Source organism: Erithacus rubecula, assembly GCF_903797595.1.
Source record: "Erithacus rubecula genome assembly, contig: SUPER_Z_unloc_6, whole genome shotgun sequence".
Lineage (NCBI taxonomy): Eukaryota > Metazoa > Chordata > Aves > Passeriformes > Muscicapidae > Erithacus > Erithacus rubecula.
The window spans coordinates 1,436,898-1,460,123 of NW_027635650.1; the positions used below are offsets into that span (position 1 = coordinate 1,436,898).

Consider the following 23,226-nt stretch of genomic DNA (forward strand, 5'->3'; position numbering starts at 1 on the left):
AAAGCAGCATAAGCCTTGCCTGTAGCATATTGCTTAAAGACCAGAGCCTATACACATATGTGCATGTGCTTAAATTTTACTTGTCTGGGTCATTCCATTAAAAAGGACTACTTGGGTGCTTGATTTTATGCTCATGGGCAAATCTTTAGGTCTTACAGACCTGATGAATAGATATGCAAGGTCTAAATTGTGGCACAAGTTACTAACATATCAGTGCAACTTAAAAGTGTATAAATATACCAAAACTAGTGAAACTGAGTTACTTAGCTAATTCTAAAATATTAATTAAGGTTTTTTTATCCAATTTCTGAAGTAGATTAATTCTTAGAATAAACTCTTAAATCCACCTTTGAGATGAATTTGGGAAAGAGCTGCAGGAAAGCTTTGAAATACAATAGCAGCAAAACCCTGCAAAGTAAGAGAAGCTTTAGCAAACTGAAGAAAGGGACTTGGAATTCGTCACAAGTTTGCCCTTAAGAGAAGTAGCCTATTCCTAATCCACTGAACAGCCTGAGTGCAACCATCACAGGTAAAAAGCTATCGATTTTGCAAGACTCTTTGAATCCACAAGGAAAAAGGCTCAGTTTTATAATTGTTTAATTTTAAATACAAGTGGGACATTTTAAAGAACTTCATGCACCCTTGTCACTATTTACAAACTAAGTTAATAGAAGTTTATATTACAAGTTGAATTTATATTCTCTTTGGACTAGGTGACAATCCATTTATATTCTAAACTGAATAAATTCATCCATTTTATAGAATTTACTCTTTTAATACAAAAATTACAGTCTATATTCCTGTTGGATATTGTCATAGTCTGCAACTATTAAGCTCAGAACTAAAGTTTACTCTTGCTGTTCAGAAGGGTCAAGAAACACAATCTGAGCAAATCCTAAACTTTACAACAGACAGCAAGAACTGGTTGAAGCTTACTGAATTTAGAAAAAATAACCAATCCATACCTCAGCATGTGGGAAAATCCTCTACTTTGTCTAAAATATTTTGTTCAACTCTTTCCAGTGGCATCATCTCTTTAACTTTGAAATCTAATGTTGAATAAAATATGAGAAAACACGTATTTCCCCTATTAGCCATATCACTCAGCTGAAAGTAGTTAGCTATTGCCTACTATTGCCTGTTGGCTTTCCAGGTAAAGGAATTTGTCTAGCTAGAGAAGGTGTAGGTCCACCTTTTTCTTTGAAACATGTTTAATTATTTAGCTGTGTCTATAGCAGTTACATTGGATTCTAGTCTTCTAAGCTGACTCTTTAAAAAGTGTTGGGATCCCTCTTCGTGGAAAAAAATGTGGTTAGATCTACAAAAGATCCCAAGAATTTGGGCATTGTCATAAACATATGAAAAAGTTGAAAGGCTCAGTGTCATGGGAAGGATGATATTCCAAAACTCAATACCCATCTAGGGTTTATATCTCATTACAAAAATATTTTTTCCTTAAAAAAATACACAAATGTAAAATACTACATTTTCTACTATATCCCCGCTTACTTTCCAAGTGTGCCGTTTGGATGTTTGACTAAATTAAAAGGTAGAACACCTTTTATTCCTCTAGCAACTCTCTTTGCTATCTTTCTGCTCAGATAGGTCTGTGCTATCTTAATAATTCCAGATGTGAAGATTCAGTAGTGAACTTAGATACAGTGGCAGGGGACTAATATATTTGCTGTCAGGGAAGTCCCTCTGAGGGTTTGCTCATGGATGGTAGCATTGCTGACTCAGGATCTGATCCTGCCAGTTGCTAAGCATTATTTCATTTTGTATTTCTCTCAGTAGAAGCACAATGCTTAGAGTTAGCCTTTGGGGTTACACCACCTGAGGCGAACTCAACAGTGCATAAAATCTACATAGGTACATAAGGAACACCCAAACTACACTCTGTGTTGGTCATTCATGCCAGAATTAGGCATACATGTTTTTGTTTGCAGGACTGAAATCTGGTAGAGGAGAAGGGCTTATGCACACTTCTCTTGCTGGGGATTGAAAGATAATGTTGTGTTTATACAGCTTTGGAATAGAGCCCGCACTTTTTGGAAAAAAAAAAAAAGGAAATAAAAGGTACAAAAAAGAAGAAGGAAACCCAAGAGTGCTAAGGCAAACTGTCAAATGGCACATCATACCTACTTTGTCATTCATTTAGGTAACATCACAAAGGCAGACCAGAGGAGTTCTGTAAACATATACCATACAGTACATCAGCCACAAGAAATTAAAAAAGGAAAACAACCCTGTAATTCTTTTCTTTCTGTATTGATATTCTACTAATTGAAAGAGATTGCCTAGCCACTAATCATAATGCTGTGGTTTTTGATTTGTATTTTTTTCTGTTTAAAAAAATAAAAGAAAAAAGAAAAAATGGAAGTAAAATGCAGTGGTTTGCAACAGAAATGGTCCCTGAATGCAAACAAGGGACAACATGGGGAGTTTATAGAAACTTAGAAAATACAAAATATAAAAAAGTTTCCTAGGTTACTTTTTTCCAGTCTAGGAAAAAAATACACTGAAAAGAGTTTTTTCTTTGTTTTTCTTACAAAAGTTAAGGCGAGCAGCTTGTTGTGGCAAAATGCTATTACTGAACCAGTTTCTGACTCTACTTTTTTGTATCCCCTCATGCTGAAACTGAAAATGTATATGTGATGGCATAAGTTGAACAGACAGGGATTTTGCTTAAAACAATACGAAAAAACCCATTCCATAATGACCCTTACAAAAATCTCTCTCTGCTTGACCACAGAGCAGTCCGCTTCCCTCAAGCCTGATTGTGCATGGATTTTCACAGGCAGTGTCCTATCCAAGAGTAAGGGGAAAACCAACCCTTTCAAAACCCAAAGCATCCCAGGAAAACCAGTTTACATTCATCAGCTGGGCTAATGCATCTGAATTCCCTGTAACTTGGCTGCAGGAGAACGGCGAGAAGGGACAAGGCAATGTCCAGGCATAGCTGCTGCCCTTGTGGAGGAGAATGATTGGAGTTGAGCATGTTTCAGCTAAGGCCCTGTGATTTCAGACCCATTAGCCCCTATTTCATGTTTTTCCTGCCCTTGGATGGGGTACTTCCTTTGAGCTGTGAAGAACAATGCTGTGCAGGAGAACCTTGAACTTTCCTGGACCTACCGAGGCCTGTTAACCATGGAGTGAATGTGAACACATGAAAACAACTGGCCTTTCTAGGCACTCAATGTCAGCTACAAGTACTGAGCAGTAGGTATTTGAGAGGTTTAAGGTTTAAGGCTTGTGCTCTACTTCTAACCACTAAAGGGCCACCTCTGGACTGTGGTGTGCCACCATGTCCCCACCGTGCTGTCCCTCCAATGGTGCCGTGGTCTCAGACACGTTCTGGTCCCAGCGTCAGCAAGCATCTCCCAAAGCTGGCTGCTAAGGGAGTCATCCCCAAAATGCTGAGTTGGTGCTGAACCAGAAGGTCGTCTGACAGGGGAGCACATGGCTCAAGAGATGCAGGGACAGAATGGGTAAGGTTATCATGATACCTCAAATTTCCCAAGAAGGAGGTTTTGAAAAAAAAAAAGTCCATATGGGGACAGGAGTGGCAGAGGGAAAAAGGTTAGGCTATGAAAACACCATGAGGCCTGGGTGGCTGTGAAGGTGGCATCACATCCAGAGAAGAAAATGTGGTGAGCAACAAGATGCCTGGCCATGCCGGGAGGAGCTGGCTGGGAGATTTGTTTCCCAGTGTTACTGGTGAGGGGAGCAGGCCCTGAGTGACAGAACTGCTGCAGAGCAAGCCAGGCTCCCACATCATCCACACTTAGGTACACGACAGAAAGGGCTGCACCCTTTGTGTTGCAGGACTCCTAAACATGCCTAGGGACAGCCTCACCTGCCATATTGAGCTTGAAACTTAGGGTCTTGTTTAGATTTGTAAATGCTTAGCATTTCTTGTGAAAGAGAGAAAGGGAAAAGGGGGGGGGGGGGAGGGGAAGAAAAAAATCACCCAATCACCACTACCAACCAGAAAAAAAACCAACAAACCCACACAATTCAGCCAATAAAACACACACAGACTGCTAGTTTCTAATGAACAGCCACCAGACCTTTTGTTGCAATATGAGGCTCTGTGGCCTTTCCCCTCTGTGATAAAACTTAACCACCTAAGCCTGAGTCAAACAATGATGTGCAGAGCTTCTCTGGGTGAGTTTGGTCCTTCTTCCAACCAAACGCCCCCAGGAGAGGCAAAGGGAGCATGTGGAAATCTGTTCATTTATGCCACTGCTGCCAGTATGGAGGTCAAAAAATTTTCTGCAGGTGTCAGAGGTGAGACTGTCTTTTACTACTCTTGCTTTTTTTACTACTTTTTTGGGGTTTTTTTGTCTGACAGTCACCTGGGCAGTGATGAGAAGTTTCATTGACCAGTTCCATAGTGACAGCTGAGTGACCTAACATGGTAATTACTTGCCTTTTTTTGTATGTGTAGGTTTTCAGTGTGCCTCATATTACCACCACTGAACAAGTGTCATTTTTTTACTGGCACAGAAAGAAAAGAGTACAGAGCAAGAACTGTGTTTAATCAGATGCTCTGGACTAACAATTAATGCAGTAAAAGCACCATCCAAGAAAGAACAGAAATATCATAGGAACCACCTCAGAGTGAAAAGAGGCATTTGTTGTTTTCTTTTTTTTTCTTTCTTTTTTTCTTTCTGTTTTTCTTCAGTTGCTGTTATTGATTTTTGAAGTCTGATAGTTTCAAAGACACTTCAAAATAAACTTCAGTACATGTTCACACTATCAGAAGATATAAAATCTGATTTTTAATCTCAGTTGTGTAGTTGTAATTCCAGAGTGACTCCACTATAGTGAGTGAAGTTAAACTTAAGCCAAACCAGTGTGATACAAGAATCAGGTTTATAATAACTCACCATGAAAAAGCTAGCTGCTTTCTCATTTAGAAGAATCAAGGAACAAGAAAAAAAGAAAGACCTATTGATTTTGGATGCCTTCACATTTTTTGTCTTTAGTTGTTCTTAAGAGGCCTGATTTTCAGAGGTCAAATGAAGAAAAATGCACTGGAAATCAGGCGTCTTTTAGTGCTCCACATTAGAAAATGAAGCATCCAAAACCACCAGCAGTTTTTGAAAATATTAGTCTTGCAGCTAGAGGATCTCCCAAAACAGCTGCTCTGACAAAACTCCTGTGGGCTTCCACAGGAGTTTTACCTGGACAAGCAGGGCAGCATCAGACCCAATTGCTTGTCATTATGTGGGTGCACTGAAGTACACTCTGTGAGAGATAACACTTTTATAAGAACTACAAAAGAAAACTCTGGCCCTACCCCCATTCCCAGCACTGAGAATGTCACCACTGAATCCAGTAGGAACAGGGCCAGACTGTCTCTTCTACTGGAGTTCAGCAGGAAAACTTAATGTATAAACATTGGCAGAGTTACTGAAATAAAATCTGATGAGTGACTTCATTTCTGTTGGTGTGACAGCTGCATATTTTTCACGTCAATTTCAACTGCAATTTGGGGAGGTGAAGTGCATATACAATACTGTAATCTGGAAGATTTATGTAAGGCAAAATGATCATTCATACATTTTCTAGAAAGAATAATTAAGGTCCACTTCTGGTATCACCAATAAGCAGAAATGGCTAATGGGTTTTTCTGACACTGCAAACTAAACTGGAAAATCAAAATTATGCAATTTTTTGGGAAAGGCTCTGAGTTTTAGCAAATCAAAACAGTAAAATGATCTGAACCTTCCCCCAAGAAATAAAAAATATTATCTATAAAATAATGCTTAATGTGATTTTTCTTAAAAAGATGTAACATTTTTTAAGGCTCTCATATCTGGTGGCTGTGAAATTCAGACTCCCACTCAAATTCTAGGAATCTGATCAAGCCTGCCAGATACTTAAAGAAAAAACATAAAAAGTGTTTTCATGATATATATAAAAAAAATATATAAAGCAAATAAATATGAAAACATATGTTCCATTACTCATTTATCTCTCACTCTGTAGTCTTAAGAAAAAAAAAACCAAACCAAAACAAAACACCAACACCAACAACACAAAGAAAAAAAGAAGCCAAAAACCCCCAACCCCTCCCCAACATTGAACAGTATGCCTGATGGGAAAATAACCATGCGTTCCTCTTCCTGAAGAACTACAAAGGAAAGCAACCCAACTGCAAGGCAATGGAGGCATTTACTTCCAGTTCACAGTATTGCAGTTAGAAGTACAGTGAGGTCTAGGTAAGTGATGGAGCAGGAGCTGCCTGGAGCAGAGAAGGAGGAAGTGTTCACATGACAATACAGCATTGACAGCGCTTTTTCTTTTGTGTACCTGGGGCAGCTTCCAAGGGCAGGCTCTCTTCCTTTCCCTCGGGAGAGGAGGGCTCTGTCGTGTCTGACAGTGGCCTGCCAGAGACCAGCTCAGCAGCGTTCCCATCCATGGTGGAAACATCAGTCACTGTCTTTTCCCGCAGTGACTTCTCGTCATCTTCATCGATCAGCACAAGCTCTGCCTTGATGGTCTCATCGTAGCCCAGCACTTTCTTTGTCTCCTCTTCATCATCGATGTTCTGGTAGCCCATAAATATCATTGTCACCGGCTGATCTGCACTGGCCTCTGGAGTTTCACCACCACAGGGTTTGTCTTGTGGCTGAGGGTTCACAGCATGTCCTTTGCTGGATTTGTGTACCATTTCCAGCTTTGCCTCCTTGAAGAGCATTTGCTCCTTCTTATGGCTAAGGTTTCCATCGGCTACCATGTTTTTGTCTGACACAGTCATTGTTTCATACCCTCCTTTTACACTTGATTGTCCAGCTTTTTGCATAAGTTCATCTACGTCCTTTGAGCTTAATTTATGTACTCCATTTTCTACCACTGTGCCACCAGAGTGAACCTCATAGACTACCTTGGAACCATCATCATAGACTTTGAATCCTCTTTGATGGGCCTCATCTGGGCCAACAGGTGAAGCAGAGACAATCTTGGTCTCTCCTGTCTGTTTGTCTTTCTCCACATTAATTTCCATGGTGCACAAAGCTTGAATGAAAACAAGAGAGGAAGTGCATGTTACAACAAAAAAAGCCAGTGAATGGTTAATTGCCAAACAGACAAAGAAAACTATGGTGCCCCTTTCTCCTACTTCCTGTTTCTAAAGGGCTAAGTGTTCTAAGTTAGAGGTGGGATGCAGTGCTGTGGGCATTATTACACTATGGCTTTTTATGTAGGTGGAGGTTGGGTGTATCTGCACTCTTCCTGCTCACACCACATGGAGCTGTCTCTGGTCAACTAGGAGCCCCAAAAGGTTAGGTGAAATTCAGACAAGGGGGTGATAGCATGCAGGTTTCCCTCTAACTTTCCATTCTGAACTTGCCTCAAAATTCAGAAAGAACCCTTCTACTCTCTTTTCTGCCATCAAACTGCCAGTTAGTTGGTAGCAAGTTTTGTTCATTGTAACACCCAGACCATTAACTTATCAATTCTTGTCCTTGCTTAACTCTTCCATCCGTAGCAGAAAAAAACATTTTAGAGGGGTGAAGAAATATTGTTCATCGCTGTTCTACATGTGGAAAAACAAAATCACACAGAAATAGTTCTCCCACAGGTGTGTGGAAGGGCAGCTCTCAGCTTCCACACCAAAACATCAATGGTGGCCTCTGTTTCCAGGTTAAGGGAATGTACAAAATAACCAAGAAGTGCTCCCTTGTTTACATGAATTAAGCATTAAGCACCACTATGAAAGTTGAAGAAAAAGGTAATAATGAACTGATTTTCAAAGAGTCATGAAACAACAGGTAAAAACATGTGTGAGGGCTGTTGCTTTAGAAAAGCAAAGGTTTGCTAGTAGTTAGGGATGTAGTAATGAGATGAAGAGTGTAGACCACACAGTTGGAATGGACAAGAAGTCTACTGTGCTCCAACACCCATTCTGAGATATGATGACATATCAGTAGACAGCTTTTCAAAGCAAAAATGTGCAAAGGTATCTCATACTTTCCAAAGTCTTAATTTGTTTAAGCATTCCTTGTATGCATATGAAGACATTTTGGATCCTGGACAGACATCCACAGACACTTAATTATGAATTACCACAGGCAGTGACAAGTGTTTGTGAAACTTACAATGATCACTTTCATCAACGAACCTCAATGGTATAATCATGATTTATCTTACCTAGGGATAACACAAACTGGAATGTTTGCTTTTTTTCCTGATTTACTTTCAAGTGAGTACAGAATATTCTTGCTCAAAGAATCATTGTAGCATGGTATGTTTGTATTAAAAAAAAATAAAATTGCATTACTTTCTTATATTTCCTCAGTCTTTTTATTCACACAGAGTAGAACTACTTTTCCTGTAACCTTATAGCAAAGTATTTTGTCATCAACAGGAAATTTATTGTGACATGTATCATTATGCTGCCTATAGGGCTAGATAGAAAATTAATGAATTAGTGAGCAGGTCCATGATGTTCTCCATGACGTGGTCTCCCTTGTCCCCTAGGAGTGCAGACTGGTGGGAAAAATGATTTGGTCTGGTCATCTATCTATCTATGAGCTGGGTATGTCTGCTCAGACCATGTACAGCCCCAGCAGGGCTGGCTAGGTCAAGTACAACACCACACAAACACCTGCATGGGGCAGGGGCCAGAGATGCTGGTGGGTGAAAGAGCATTGCTGCCTCTGAGAATGATGCATTACTGAAGGCTAGAGTGGCTGCAGAAGCACATTTCACACCCTGGCCACTGCAGACTAGTGGACTATCCCTAAGGATTGTGTTTTACCACCGCTTCAGGAGGTTTGCGGACTAGTTGTGTCCATGGCTGTCATGACCCTGGGCACAGGATGCCCATTTTCACAGTAAGGTAGAGCTTACATTTTTTTCATCTCCCTCCTTTGCTGGTGTTTTCACACCTGGCCATCCCAGAGTAGGCTGGGCAGACAGGAGGGAGCTGCAAGGCTGAGAGCTGAGCTCAGCTCTGAGGTGTGCAGCTGGAGACTGCAAGGCAGCAGGCACGGTTGGAAATAGGAAATTAAGGCTGTAAATAAAGAGCAAACTGTTGCCAGAGCTGGTAGCAAGTAAGCTACAAAGCAATTGCTCTGAGAAACTGTGGCAGACAGCACTATACTGAAGAGCAGAGAGGAGCTAGCATGGATCACTTTCTCAGGGCTGTCCAGCCAGGAACTGATGTGCAAGTGCCCTTTATGTCTTATCCTAGAGTCTCTGCTCTGAAGCTTTTAATCCAATTTATGGTGATAATTGACCAACGAGATGCAGGTATCAACACCAACACTCTAGAACTTTCTAGATGCAGTTTCTTGAGGGGGGAAGAAGAAAGGAAGTAGAATTTTGTTTTGTTTATTTGCTTGGGTGAGTGGGCTTTTAACATGCTTGACCTCACCAGGGCTGCTCAGGCAAATATTGTTCAATAACTTTCAACCTTACAAAGGTAAAAAGGGAGGCTGGCTTGCCTATGGAGAAGATCCTAAAACTGGCAGGTTTCTGAGAGGCCAGCTGAACTGAAGCTAAGCTGAATGAACCGAGGCAGCAACAGCACATTCAGAAAATCATCTCTGATGTTCGTGATTTGTCCTGAGCACCACAACTCAAAAGAGAGGGCACTACCAGCCCTTAGTATGCAAGAGCTCTCCATCCCAGTGTGTAGAAAATTAACAAGGTAGGCCAGAAACTAGCATGGTTGGGCTAAAGTCCCCTTCTCAAACCAAGGAGTAAGGAAGCAACATCTACGGGAAGCAAGGATCTGAGGAGAGTACAGGAATGTAGTTTAATGTCAGTGGTCAAGAATGCCAAGGCAAAGCTGGAATAGGACTTGGGAAGGGATTTGAGAAGTAATAAGAAGGAATTCCGTAAGTGCAGGTTAGGAAAAAAGGCCAAGAAGAATCTACCTTCCGTATCTCTCTGCAAACAAGAAGAGATAACTGGTGATGACTGATAGGGAGGAGGCTGAGGTACCAAATTAGATCTTTTGCCTTGGTCTTCACTGGAGTCAGGCTTCCCAGTTCTCTGAAGTACCTGATCCTCTGGGTGGGTGTGAGGAAAGTGAACACCCTCCCACTGTAAGTAAAGAACATATTTGGGATCACTTGATGAAGCTGAATAGCCACAAGTCCATGGAACTGGATGATATGCATCCCAGGGTTTTGAGGGAACTGGCTGATATTCAAGGCCGGGCTGGATGAAGCTCTGAGCAATCTGGTCTCTTGGAAAGTATCCCTGCTCCTAACAGACGGATTGAGGGAATTAGATGATCTTTAAGTTCCCTTCCAAACCAAACTATTCAATGATTCTTTAATTCTATGTTGTTGCCAAGCTTATCTCCATCATATTTGAAAAGTCATGGCAGTCAAGTGAAGTCCCCACTGACAGAAAAAAGGGAAACACTGCCCACATTTTTTAAAAGAATAGAAAGGAAGAACTGAGAAACTACAGACCAGTGAGCTTCACTTTGTGCCTAGGAAGATCATGGAACAGATTATCCTGGATGATATGCTAAGGTGCATAAAAGATAAGGAGGTAATCTGAGGCAGCCATCATGGCTTTACTAATGGAAAATCACACTTGACTAATCTGGGAGTCTTCTGTGATGGAATAATAGCAATGGTCAACAAGTGAAGAGTAACAGACATCATCTATCCAGACTTTTGTAAAACCTTTGATATAGTTCCCCATAACATCCTTATCTCCAAATTGGAGAGACACAGATTCGATTGATGGACTATTTGGTAGATAAGGAATTGGCTGGCTGGCTGGAGCCAGAGAGTTGTGGACAATGTCTCTCTTTGTGTTCAGGTGAAGGCCAGTGATGACTGGATTTCCTCAGAGTCTCTCTCGGGACTGGTGCTCTTCAGTATCTTAATAAATAATGTGGACTGTGAGATTCAGGGCACCTTCAGCAAACCTGCAGATGGCACAAAACTGAGCAATGCAGCTACAAAAGAAGGAAGGGATGCCATCCAGGAGAACCTGGATAAACCAGAGGAGTGGGTCCATGAGAATCATATGAAGTTCAGTGAGTGCAAGTGCAGGGAGCTGCACCTGGATTGGAGCAATTCCAAATGGGACGACAGGTTGGGAGAAGAAGTCATTGAGACCAGTCCTAAGAAGGACTTTGGGGTTCTCATGATGGAAAGTTAGATCTGAGGCAAGGGTGTGTACTTGCAGCCCAATTTTATCCTGGGCTGTATCAAAAGAAATGTGGCCAGCAATTTGAGAGAGGTGATTATCCCTCTCTACTCTGCCCTTACTCTGTCGACCTGGAGTACTGCATCCAGGTCTTGCATCTTCAGCACAAGAAAGATATGAACATTTTTGGAGCAGATTCAGATGAGAGCCATGAGGATGATCAGAGGGATGAAGCACCTTTCTGATGAAGACAAATGGAGATGGCTGGGATTATCCAGCATGGAGAACAGAAGACTTTGTGGAGACCTTATTGCAGCCTTCCAGTACCATTAAGAGGCTTATAAAAATGAGACAGAGGAACTTTATAAGGGCAGATAGAGACAGAACAAAAGACAATGGTTTTAAACTGAAAGAGGGCAGATTTAAATACTCAGAGAGTAGTGAGGCATGGAACAGGTTGCCCAGAGACGCTGTGGATGCCCCTTGCAAGTTTTCAGGCTCAGGCTGAATGGTGCCCTAAGCAACCTGATCTAGTGAATGGCATCTGTGCCCATGGCCTTCCCAACCCAACCCTAAAATTCTATGGTTCTATATCTAAGAAAAGTTGCAAGATACATCTTTTTATCTATGGTGTGGAGTGCTGTTATATAACAATGTCTTGCCAATTAGCTAAGCTTCAGGTAACAAATTGTTGCACCTCTTGGAGGATGCTGTCCTAGAAAATTAAATAGATGTGATCCTTTTGTATTTCAACTCTGGATAATTTGCTTAGGCTTTTGACTGTCAAAATTTTACTTTCATGTCTTCTATTGTGATTTCACTGCAGTGTTTTTAGGTATTGGCACAACATGTGGTTTATGACCAACCCAGGTACCACATTAAAGCCACTTGGCTAAGTAAATGCACAAACATATGTGAATTTCTTAGAAAGTTTTTCACTAGTAAAAGACACTGCCATGAGGGAAGTGAATAACACAACCTTGCTTATCAGCCTCTGTGCATTATGTTTGTTCTCTGTGAGAAAACCTAGCAGCCCAGCTTGTCAAAGTAGTTGTAAAATGAACTAACACTGATGCTAAAATGTCTTTATTTAAACAAAGCATATTTACTACAAAATGTGATCTACTAATGGAATACAAAATTACCTTACAATAGAGTTGAAACTGAAAGCAGTACTTGAAGATGACAGCTAGTATTCACAAGAATGTGTTTTCTGCACAGCCTTTAATTACAGCGAAACATGATGCAGTGCTTCAGGACAAGATCCCAATGTGCCAACAGAATGATCTAGATTCTGCCTCTTTTGTAGATTCAGAGCTTCTTCTTTAAAAAAATTCCACTACTTACACTTATAGCCTGTTTTAAGATGGATGGCTAAACCCCACCTTTAAGAACACTTATTGCACACACACAAAACATTTATCAAGGACATAAACATTATCAAGGATACATTAACAAGGCTTCTGAGTCATCCAAAAAATGAAAGAAATTATTACTTTCTTGTTGTCAACAAAATTGCACAAAACACACAGAAAAGCTTTCTTTAAGGACATATCAGGGTAAGCACGGGTGGAAGGAAAGATTTTGCAATGGCTTGCAACAGAACTTGTGGAAAAAATTACACATTTTATAGCTGTGTACCATGCTTTAGCTGCAGACATTGTTTTGCTATGCTGGTTAATCCATTTCTTAAGTAAGCCAGATTTTATCCCTTTCCTTGGGACATCTCTTAGGTAGCCACCAGCAATTTGGTCTTGAGAGAGGGAGTACATTGTTTAGAAATAAGGGTTTTGAAAACAATAAAAATGTACAGCTTCTAACAGTCTTGTTGTTACATTTAAGACACATACCCAATTTGAAAAATAAGTGTTAGAAAATTGTCTGTATGACTCCAAGCACAAAACAAGCCCACCTTTTTCCAAGAAGAAAGAACGACATACAAAGAAGTATAAATAGCATAAATATTTGAAGAAGGTGTGTGGTCTTGTGAGTGCCTATCTGGAGTTGCATGGGTACAAAGGAGGATACAAAACCTTGGCCTAATACTATGTATTTTTACCAGCAGAGATGGAAAGAACTGAAAGTTTTCATATTAAAAAAAAAAAAAAAAAAAAAAAAGAAGGACATTTCCTATGGTACTCGTATGTAATTCAGCTACCTTGTTTTGAGAGTACTCACTGCAGTTCAAAAAGCCTTGACTTATTTACAAAATCAAGCAGTATTTCCTGGCATTTAAATGGTATTGGAACACCAGAATCATTACAGTAATATAACAAAAAGAGCTCATGGTTACTGGACTGGTATTATAATACTTTGTTCCTTGAGACTTACCAGCTACTCTGCTTGATCCGTCCCACCCAGGAACTGGCTCTGCTGTTCGTGAATAGAGGGTTGGGAGTTCAGGGATCTGGGAGTAAATGTAATTTACTGCATCTGGTGTCAGAGAACAGGAAACAGTTAGATTCGTGCTACGAGTCCCCGTGGCTTCATTGCTTAGACAGCACAGTGTTGTCAGCCCTGACAATAGTAACTGGAGCTTTGTACTAGATAATTGGATCAAAGCAAACAAAGTGCAAAGTCACTGTCCTGTGATTGGTGTTCAATAGACTAGCTGAGGCAGGAGGGAATGGGTCCAGATGACTCAAACCTTATGTCAGATGAACACATAAAATTATTTGTCAGGAAGTTCTGGATTTATCAAGTCTGTGAGCTTTAAAATGGGAGTGGGGTGGGAAAGGTAAGGAACAAACCCAATGTGATGCCCAGAATACATGACATTTCAAATAGAGATATAAAATCCTAAAAATGCTAATGTTGACTGAATAGGATAAGAAACTAGCTCTTTTGTGCCAGTTGTTTCCAATATTACTGAATCAGAATTTGGCTTTTTGTTCTTAAAGCTGAAATCTAGCTAATAATGAAATCTCATATAGATATTGATAGGGTACCAGTTTTGCTCTTCAGTAAGTATTATGCTGCTGCCAGTGCTGCAATGTCATCATTCATTAATATATCCTAATTAGTAGAAAGCTATCTTAAATGATTGACTTGTTTTACATTTGAGATCATGGCTGCTTATCATAAACTTAATGTGTACTTTAGAAGGGATATTAATAAATCTAAAAGTATTTCCTTGGAGATATTTTGTGGCTGGGTTAAATATAACTAGCATTTATTGTTGTGCTTGAATTCAGTGGCTGAGCTAAGAGCAGAGCTCAGAGGAGAGATGTACAAGTAATTGACTTAAGGTTCCGGAACCAGGCCAAAACCAAAATGGAAAAAATTTTAAAAATACATATTCTTTCCTATCAATTGGAAATATTTTCAGCTCTGCATAGAAATGGTTAAATTTATGTTCAAATATAAAATTCTATTTGGTGTGAAACAGACTATTCTTTTTCCTCAAAGGATATTTTGCCAGTTCATTGTATAATTTGTCAAACCTTTGGTACTGCCTAGTCTATGTATCAGATCTGGTAGGAGGCAAAACCTCCTTTCCTTGAAGCTTCTTCTTGCTGTAAACAGATGAGAGACATTGACCAGTCCAGACCACAAAAGGAAACTGGTAAAATGTGAGAGAAAATGAAATGTTCTGTTGCAACCTGCTCCACTGCATCTGATTGAGGGAAATACTTTCATGACATTCCTTATGGTCTAATACCCATCCCAAAAAAAATGCCTACACCTTGTAGAGTCCACAGGAAGGACATGATGTGCCACGTCTAATCCCAAAGCTTTTTTGCAGGAGAATTGGGCCTGATAATCAGTAAAATGGTTTTACTCCCATAGAAATCAGTGGTGGCCATCAGTGCTACAGGTTAAAGAAATGTAAGACCCCAGGATGAAATTCTATCCCTCTGCAGACCATTATAGGTAACTCAGGTAAGGAGTCCTCTTTCCTTCCTTCTAGCATCAGAACAGTAAGGCACAGAGGCACAGTGCAAATTCATTTAAAACCCCCACAAATTTAATATATAAATGAATTCAGTTAGCAGCATATGAATTGGAAATGTTATTTTATTTCGTATTTCAGGGGACAAATGGCAGACTCGGCAAATTTACTTTTACAATTTCAATGCACACAGTAGCCTCGAAGTTTTGTATTCTTAGCAGTTGAGCCTAGGAAAAATAATTGTTTAAGACACACAGCTGACTGAGTAATGGCCAGAAACAGCTGCTTTCTTCTGAAGGGTTACTTGCCTCTAATGAGAAATTGGTACAATGCTTGGTGCTGTTGCAGTGGGAAATATCACCAGCAAATGAGTAGACCATTACTGAAAACCGAAGCGATTTTTCAGCACAAAGAAGTGGGCACTGTGTTTCTGGTCCAGGGAAAGAAGACACTTTGTTCTGGAAATAGCACAAACTTAGTAATTATTCATCCCACAGAGTGTCCTTTTGGAACAGTAGTTTCAGTACACACTCATCCAGTGACTGAGTGACAGATGTGCCACACGTGTTACATGTCACAATCAGTGCAGAACTGAACTGCTTAACAAATCATCCTTATTTCTTTTGCAGTTCATGAGAATCAACAGGCATGGCAAGGGTACATTTCTCATATGAGGAGGCAAAATTCTGTGCAAATATTTATTTTTTCCCCCAGTGCCAATAGGGGAACTGAGCATTGCTGACATCTAGTAGTAGGGAAAATCAGCTGTACAGCTTGATGGTGAAACTCTCCCTTTGATGTAGTAGATGTCTGTGGACCTTAGTAAGCTGTTGTTTGGGTTTTTTTCCTTGCCTCCTGTTTTAGGGGACAGTACTAAGCATTAGATGCTGTTAGTATTGAAATAGTTAAGAAATTTCTCTCTATGTTATTTATAACAAAATATTTTAGAAATTAGCTTCAGGGCTCCAATCTGTCACTGTCATGAGAAAGAAATGCTGGGAGGGCAGTGCAATTCTCGTGTAGTCCCTTCTGAAGCTGGTGGTGCTGCCACATGTCAGAAATAGGGTATTTGACAACAAGCTGGGGTTGGCTGATTCTGCCAGTTTCTATCTTGTGTTGCTGTCCCCCCATCCAGCCTCCAAACAAAGCAAATATGCTCATTTCCCTTAATCTCACTGGCAGCAAGGGCTCTCTCATTTAGCACATTTAAAAGGATGTAAGAGGATAAATTTACAAGGAAAGGATGAGAAACAAACTAGCATCTTGCTCACATGAGAAAATAGAACATAAGCAACATTTGAATAAACTGCATTCAATATCTTAATTTCAATCTTTGATATCTAAGGATGCCGTAAAAAAAGTTATTTGTCTTTTTGTACTACTTGCAGCAAACTGAATTTTAGGAGTATGGCACTCTTTCAGGTTAATAGACAGACAAGTACTTGATAAAATGTATGGGCAAGGTAGTCCTTCAAGGGTGCTTGCACAAAACTAAACCATTGGAACTGCTCTGAATGGCTCCCACACAGAGGCTTGTGGCCAAATGTCAGATGGATTAATTTTCCAAGGGATGGATTCTCTTTAAAAAGTCTTATACCACTAAAATAAGTGGCGATTCTTCTGCAAATACTGATTCCTAGGGCAGGGCTGTTCTGCCTACAAAGCTCTCTGGGGCTGTATGGGACTGCATCAGAAAGAACAGTGATTTTGGCCCTCCCACCATGTTTGTAAGAACATCAGTGGAGGCTTTTGCTGGAAGCCGAATTGTCTGGGTCTGACCTACTGAATCATGCTTCAAATGAACTTGGAGGTTAGGGTCCACAACAGACACTTGTACATCCACAAGCAACATGGTGGATGAGTGCCTCTACAGAGCATTAAGAAATGCTTCCCAACCCTTTCTGAAGGCATGAAGTCTAAGGTCAGCCATCTCAAGTGCATGTATACCAATGCATGTGATATGGCCAACAAGCAGGAGGAGCTAGAGCCTTGTGCCCAGTGTGAAGGATGCCAGAAGAATCACAGAAACATGGTGGGAAAACTCACAAGATGAGGAGACCACAATGGATGGCTACAAATATTTTCAGAAAGATAAGAAAGGAAGAAGAGGAGTTGTACTTTATGTGATAGACATATTTGCATGTAGGGGACAGCTGTGGAGACCATGCCAGTTTTATCTAACTAATGCCTTAAGACCATGATTGGAGGGATCATCACTAAGGAGGATGTTATGCACTGACCTCCCTGTCAGGATGATGAAGCCAACAAAACCTTACTGTGGCTGCTCATTGAAATCTTGTGCCAGCTGAGCCCAATCTTCAAGGGTGGCTTCAATTACCCACACATTGGTTGGAAACAAACCAAAAACAACTGTGCACATGCCATCCATCAGGTTTCTGGAATGTTTAAAGAACTCCTTCCTACAGATGTTGGACATGCTGACTAGGAGTAGCACATTGCTAGATTTACTGCTTGCAAACCAAGAAGATTTATTTGACTTACACTGGTAGCCTAACTGCCAATGACACCTTGGATATAGTAAGCAAACATTGTGGAGTTCAAGGTCCTGCTTAGAACACTGAAGATCAATAGTAGAATGAAGACCTTACATATTAGAGGAGAAATCATTAATATGCCAAGAGTCTAGCTGTGAGATATTTCATTGGAAGTATCCATGAAAGTCAAAGGAGCTTACGAGTGCTGGGAGTTATTTGAAAGTGCCTTCTGAAAGCACAAGAATGGTCTATTCTTTACAAAGGGAAAGTAAGAAATCTAAACAAAAGACTTCCCTGGCTTAAAAGTGACATACTGGTTATGGAAAGGCAGACAGTTAGCCACTGGTCACTAAGAGGAATGCAGAGTTGCAATCAGCAAAGCTAAAGATCAGCTAGGACTAAAGTTGGCAAAAATTACCAAGAAGAAAGGGTTCTTCAGTATTTGTGATCAGTAAGAGGAAGGAAAATCACAAGACCACTGCTTAAGGAGTGCAGGGAAGCTAATCACTGACAATAGTGACAAGGCAGATTTCTCAATACCTTCTTCTGTCCATAAATACTTAAACCCGCATCCTAGAGAGTTAAGAAAACGCCACATGTGTTTGTAAGGAGACTGTCTATAATATTAGAAAGGCACAGAGGTAAGGGGATGTCCCTGATGACTAGAAAAGGCAAAAATGTCATACCACAGGAATGCACCAAGAGAGGACCCAGGAAGCTGGAAGCACAGTGGTCTTACTTTGTCCCCATGGCAAGTGACAGTATGAGTCCTCCTAGAAACCAGTACAAACCAAATGAAACAGATGATTGGGAAAAGCCATAATGAACTTACCAAGGACAAACCATGGCAGACTGAACTAATCACTATCCACAACATACTAACATCTTCTATTGACACAGGGAGAGCAGTGGATGATGTTTACTTAGACTTCAGCAAAGCTTTTGATACAGTTTCCCACACTGTTCTCCTGGACCAGACTGATTGAGTGCAGGAAATTGGTTCACATGTCACACTCCAAGGGTGGTGATAAACGTTTCTACTCAGGTAGCCAGGGGTGCTGTAATTGTGGCAGCTCTAGATGGAAACTGAATTTAAAAGTTATCAAAAGCCTACAGCTGAAAGCTAATCTCTGATGAATTTTTACAGGACATGTGGAAAGAATTTTTCGAAGAGCTTTTCTTAACTCCTCTGAGGGCATGTTGGTCTGTTTTGCTCTTGAGCTGCACAGCTGGTCAAGATCAGAGGAGAGAAAACCAGAAGAGTCTCTAAACAATGTTCTGTGTACTAAATAATTCAAATAAGGTTTCCTAGACCACTTCTTGGCCAAATGTATACTAATACATACAAAATTCACACAGAGGTTTGTTCAGTTGCTGTAGTTGTGGCTTCTGTATGTTGGCTGAAGTAGAAGCATATAGTTTGCATACAAACAGCCAAATATTTCAGAGGATGCATTTAACTCTGAGGCAAATTCAGCAGACAGGGGAGTTAGATCAGATCTTCATGTGCAGTTTATTTTATATATGCACTGAGACATGAACATACACATGTGGAGCAAGAGCTCTCTCCTTTCCATTTGTTCATGATGTGCATGCAGCATAGCACTGCAGCATGCCTGGCTTTGACTGCAGACCTGAGCACCAACAAATGATGTAATGCCTAGCATCATCTCAGACCTTGTTTAATGGAGAACTTGTCAGCTGCAGTCGCAACTGAAGGTGACAAGGTCACGGCTCCCAGCCTCAGCATTTCTGCTCTACTTTCTCTTACACAGTGATTTATGTAGGCAGTGTGTTTGTACCCTGGAAAATGTGGAATTTGTGTTAATTATGCCTGGATGATTTCAAGCTCAGAAATTCTCACTGCCAAACACAGTTTTTTTTTGTATGAAAACTGTGAATGACACACACCATCGCTTGATCACTCACTGGTGCTCACCACTACTTTTCCCCTTCCCTTATAGCCTTTGATTGGACCTCTCTGGGCTCTGAACATCCTAGTTGTGCTTCCTGCACACTCAAAATCTCTGCCACCACCATACAGATAGGACAAAATTATACACAGGAACACAATGGTGAGATAAATAAATTTTTGTACTGTCACTGCATTTATAATAAAGGGACATGGAATAAAAAAACATGAGATATATGGATTTGTGAGTCTTTCATGATGTGGCAGCAACTGAAGAAATTGTCCAAACAGGTCATTGTTGATTTGTGTCTGTTTTACACAGCCTTCCTGAGTTAATCAGGGCTTCTGCTTTTTTTCTCTGCAGCATGTGTTATCATCGGATGGATGATCTGCAGCAACAAAGCAAGTTCTGTGTGGTTTTGAAGGAGCAGAAAAATCTACAGCACCAAAGTGCTCACAGCTGTGTGTATGTTTTCTTCCTGCTCTGTGAGCTTCCCTCTCAGACCACTGCCAGAGAGAGAAAGAGGACTGGCTCAGCTTGTACCTTGAGAAGATGCACTGCGGCATTGTGCCCACCATGGGTGGGCTAAAAGGACAGCCTGCAGCCTCAGTCACCTGCGGAAGACCAGAAGACAGGACTACCTAGGGGATGACCTATCCCACCTCAGCCCACAAGGACCGGCTGCCAAGAGAAAGAGATGAGATATATAAAGCTAATGGTAGAGAGGAGAAGAGGGACCAGTTCACTTGGATGTAATCCCCGCTCTGTTTGCTTGCATGAGTTGCTCTCTTCCCTCTGACATATTTTTTCTGTTCTTTGTTGCCTTTCAGAAATTACAAGCTATCCTTAATTCTGGCTCAGTCTGTCAGGAAGGATTCACTGAAAGCAGACAAAATCTATTGAGCATGAGGGCTCCTTTTGAACCTAGTGAAATACTACATGGCTACATACCTTCAGAGAAACTACCACTTCATAATTGTTAGCTGGGGCTTCCTTTGGTTTCTTTGCTATTACAAGGCACATGAAGAACAGACTGCACCTTGCAGGAATCATAGAAGCTCCTGAGCACTTTGATTGCTAATCCCTGCAGGCACTGTTCCTTTTTCAGAAACTTACTAATGACCATGGTGTAACTCTGCATAGGTACAAAATATTTGCAATTACCACTTTGTGGCGGCCAAATTCAAATCCTTCAGAGGGAGGGAAGACTATGTTCTTATCCTAAAACATACTCTCTGGGAATTTTTTTATTTTTTACAATAGTATTTAACAAAAAAATTTGGATTATATTGCTAAGGGGAGCGAAAATTTCTGAATTAGGTCTTTGACTTAAAAAAAGCCCTCCTTAATAAGTAATATTAATCACTCAGAAAAGACAGCTCCAAGTAAACTCAAATACAAAATAGTAACTTCCACTGTATCCCAGTGTTTTAATGCTGGGATCATCCTACATGTTCCTCATCTACATTCACAATACAGTTGACAGCAACTGGAGGAGTCTCAACCTCATTATTTTGTCAGTTCAAAGGTGGTACTGAAAATGAGTGTCTGGTGCACATATTTATCTGCAGATGCCTTAGCATGACATCCTTCCACGGTCCTAAGGCTCCTGGGGTGGCACTAAAAGGGTCTCTCTAGCTTCCTGGGAACCATGCATATTACTTGCTCACTCAGACACCTAAATTTATAGCTCACACTTTGTACAGATCACACTTTGTGTGACACTGAGTTAATAAGCTAGGGATTACTACACCCTCATCCAATCAAGTGAGGTTTTCCTTCTGCAAGAATCATCACGTGGAGAATATTGTTCATCAGTAAAATAATCTGTTTTTAATAGTTGTTCTTCTATATTAGGAATAGTCCTCACAGAATCTAGCTGTTTATGGACAGAGCATGGGAACATACAACAGAGAAGATTGACCACAGAGAGATGTGAAGGAGCCTGCAGTGCAGAGTTGTCACGTGGTGAAAAGGGTTGATAACACAGAAATTGTATGATGTCTGCTTTAAGTTATTCATGCTGTTCTTTCCCTTTGTGTGAGCATAAGAAGAGGTGGAACTCTGCCAAAGCAATACTGTTTTACCACAATAGTGACGCTTGTTCTTGCATTATAGAAATACCAAAGAAGAAGGTAATGGCTCTAGCAATAAATCAGAAACACACAATGAAGGATAGAAACTCAATGTTTAAACTTTTGTAACAAAGCTATAGAAACAACTCTTGTTAAATCCAAGGATTTACAATAGTAAAAAGGAACTTACCACCATCCTGGTGGGAGAAACTCTGTGAAGGGAAAAAATAGGATGTTTGGTTAAACCTTTAATATTTTAGATTTAATCTGCTTCGCATCTTGATTTTTAGGCTAGGCTCGCTTTTATGGTTATTTGGAATTTTTAAATGGGTAACTGTGATTGTTGCTTCTTGGATTTAGGTGCCATCATAGACTGGGGGAGGGGGACATCATGAAACTAGATTAAGAGCTTTGCTTTTTGTTGCAGGTTGTAATGTTTTAAAGTGGCATTTGAGGCAAATGCTATTATTTCTGGATGCTACAAGAGCAGGGAAGTTTGAAATACTCTCAGGATCCTGCTGACATCTTTAAGGGGAGCTGAAAGCTCACGTGGTTTCCCAGCAGACAGGGAAAAAAAAAGCTGGGATGGAAGAGAAAACCCAAAGAACCCAATAAGAATAGACCTGACACCACTATGTCTTTTCTAGACTTGCTCATACTGGTTTAAGCTACTTGCTCTCCAACTGCCCTCAGTCTTTCCTTAAGTGCATGAATTATAACTGCTGCTACCAAATGGTGCTAAGAGTACACTTTAGTTTTAATCTGTGCCCAAATGTGGGGTTTTTTTTGTTTTTTTTTTTAAATACCTTTTGGAAGTTGTCAAAGGATTTCTCAGTCTCCTTTAGTTTCTCCAAAATTATTTGTTCTTTGGCAGATATTTGTGATTCTTCACTTTCTAATTTCTGTATTTCTTGTTCCAATCTGTGGAAGACATACAGACATGCACACACACAAAAATAAAATGTAAAAATTAGTTTAATGAGAGAGAGTTTTCTAGCTATTAACTGACATTTCAAATGTCATCAGAAACAACTTTGTCCTTTATTATTCACAACTGATTTCCTAGCACATGAAGGGAATGCAAATTATTTGTAAAACAGACAGATCTATTAACAGGAAAAATAATGATTATCTTATCCACTTTTGCAAAATCATATGCAGATCAACTAAAAATATACTTCAGTATCCCTTTACTCCAATTCCCGTAAAATCCCTGACTTTTCCTTTAATTTTAGAAACCACAGTGCAGAGTATAACTATGAATATGCAGTAGTATTTAGAGGAATAAGTGTCTTCTAGTGTTTCCATATGTCAGACAATGAAACTGGAAATAGTTATTGGAAACTGGTAGTCAACTAGTTGTGGTGGGAGTTTCTCTTGAACCCATATTTTGCCTACTTCCCTTTGTGACAACTACCTGTGCTTTTTACTGTTACTGCATGACACTGGGGTCCCCAGAGACTTTGGGTAATAAAATATATAGTTTAGAAAATAAATTTACTCTGCTAGGCAGTAAACACTGCACTCTCATTTCTCCTGTCAAGACCTAGCAGCTGAGACCTCATGCCTTAAGATGAGTTGATAATGATTTTGGATGCACTTTTATAGAGCTTAGATTCTCCATTACTTTAATTCAAACCTCCTTATATTGACATGATTTATGCAGATGCAGGAATATTCCCTCTTTTATCCCATACTCCTCCCTTTTGAAAAAAAAGGAA

The 23,226-nt window shown here is 40.2% G+C and overlaps 1 protein-coding gene across 6 annotated transcripts in view; it reads right to left on the minus strand.

The window, feature by feature from the left end:
• PALM2AKAP2 (PALM2 and AKAP2 fusion) overlaps positions 1–23,226 on the minus strand; it is a 267,129-nt gene that overhangs the window by 133,590 nt on the left and 110,313 nt on the right. For 2 of the 6 annotated variants that reach the window (XM_079331629.1, XM_079331628.1), the window contains 4 exons: positions 22,312–22,426; positions 21,696–21,717; positions 13,462–13,563; positions 6,322–7,026 (listed from right to left, as the gene is read on the minus strand). In XM_079331629.1, the coding sequence (XP_079187755.1) occupies positions 6,322–7,026; positions 13,462–13,563; positions 21,696–21,717; positions 22,312–22,426 (944 nt within the window). Of the gene's footprint in view, positions 1–5,370; positions 7,027–13,461; positions 13,564–21,695; positions 21,718–22,311; positions 22,427–23,226 lie in introns of those variants that run through there. The other 4 variants (XM_079331630.1, XM_079331631.1, XM_079331635.1 and 1 more) reach the window with 4 other exon arrangements.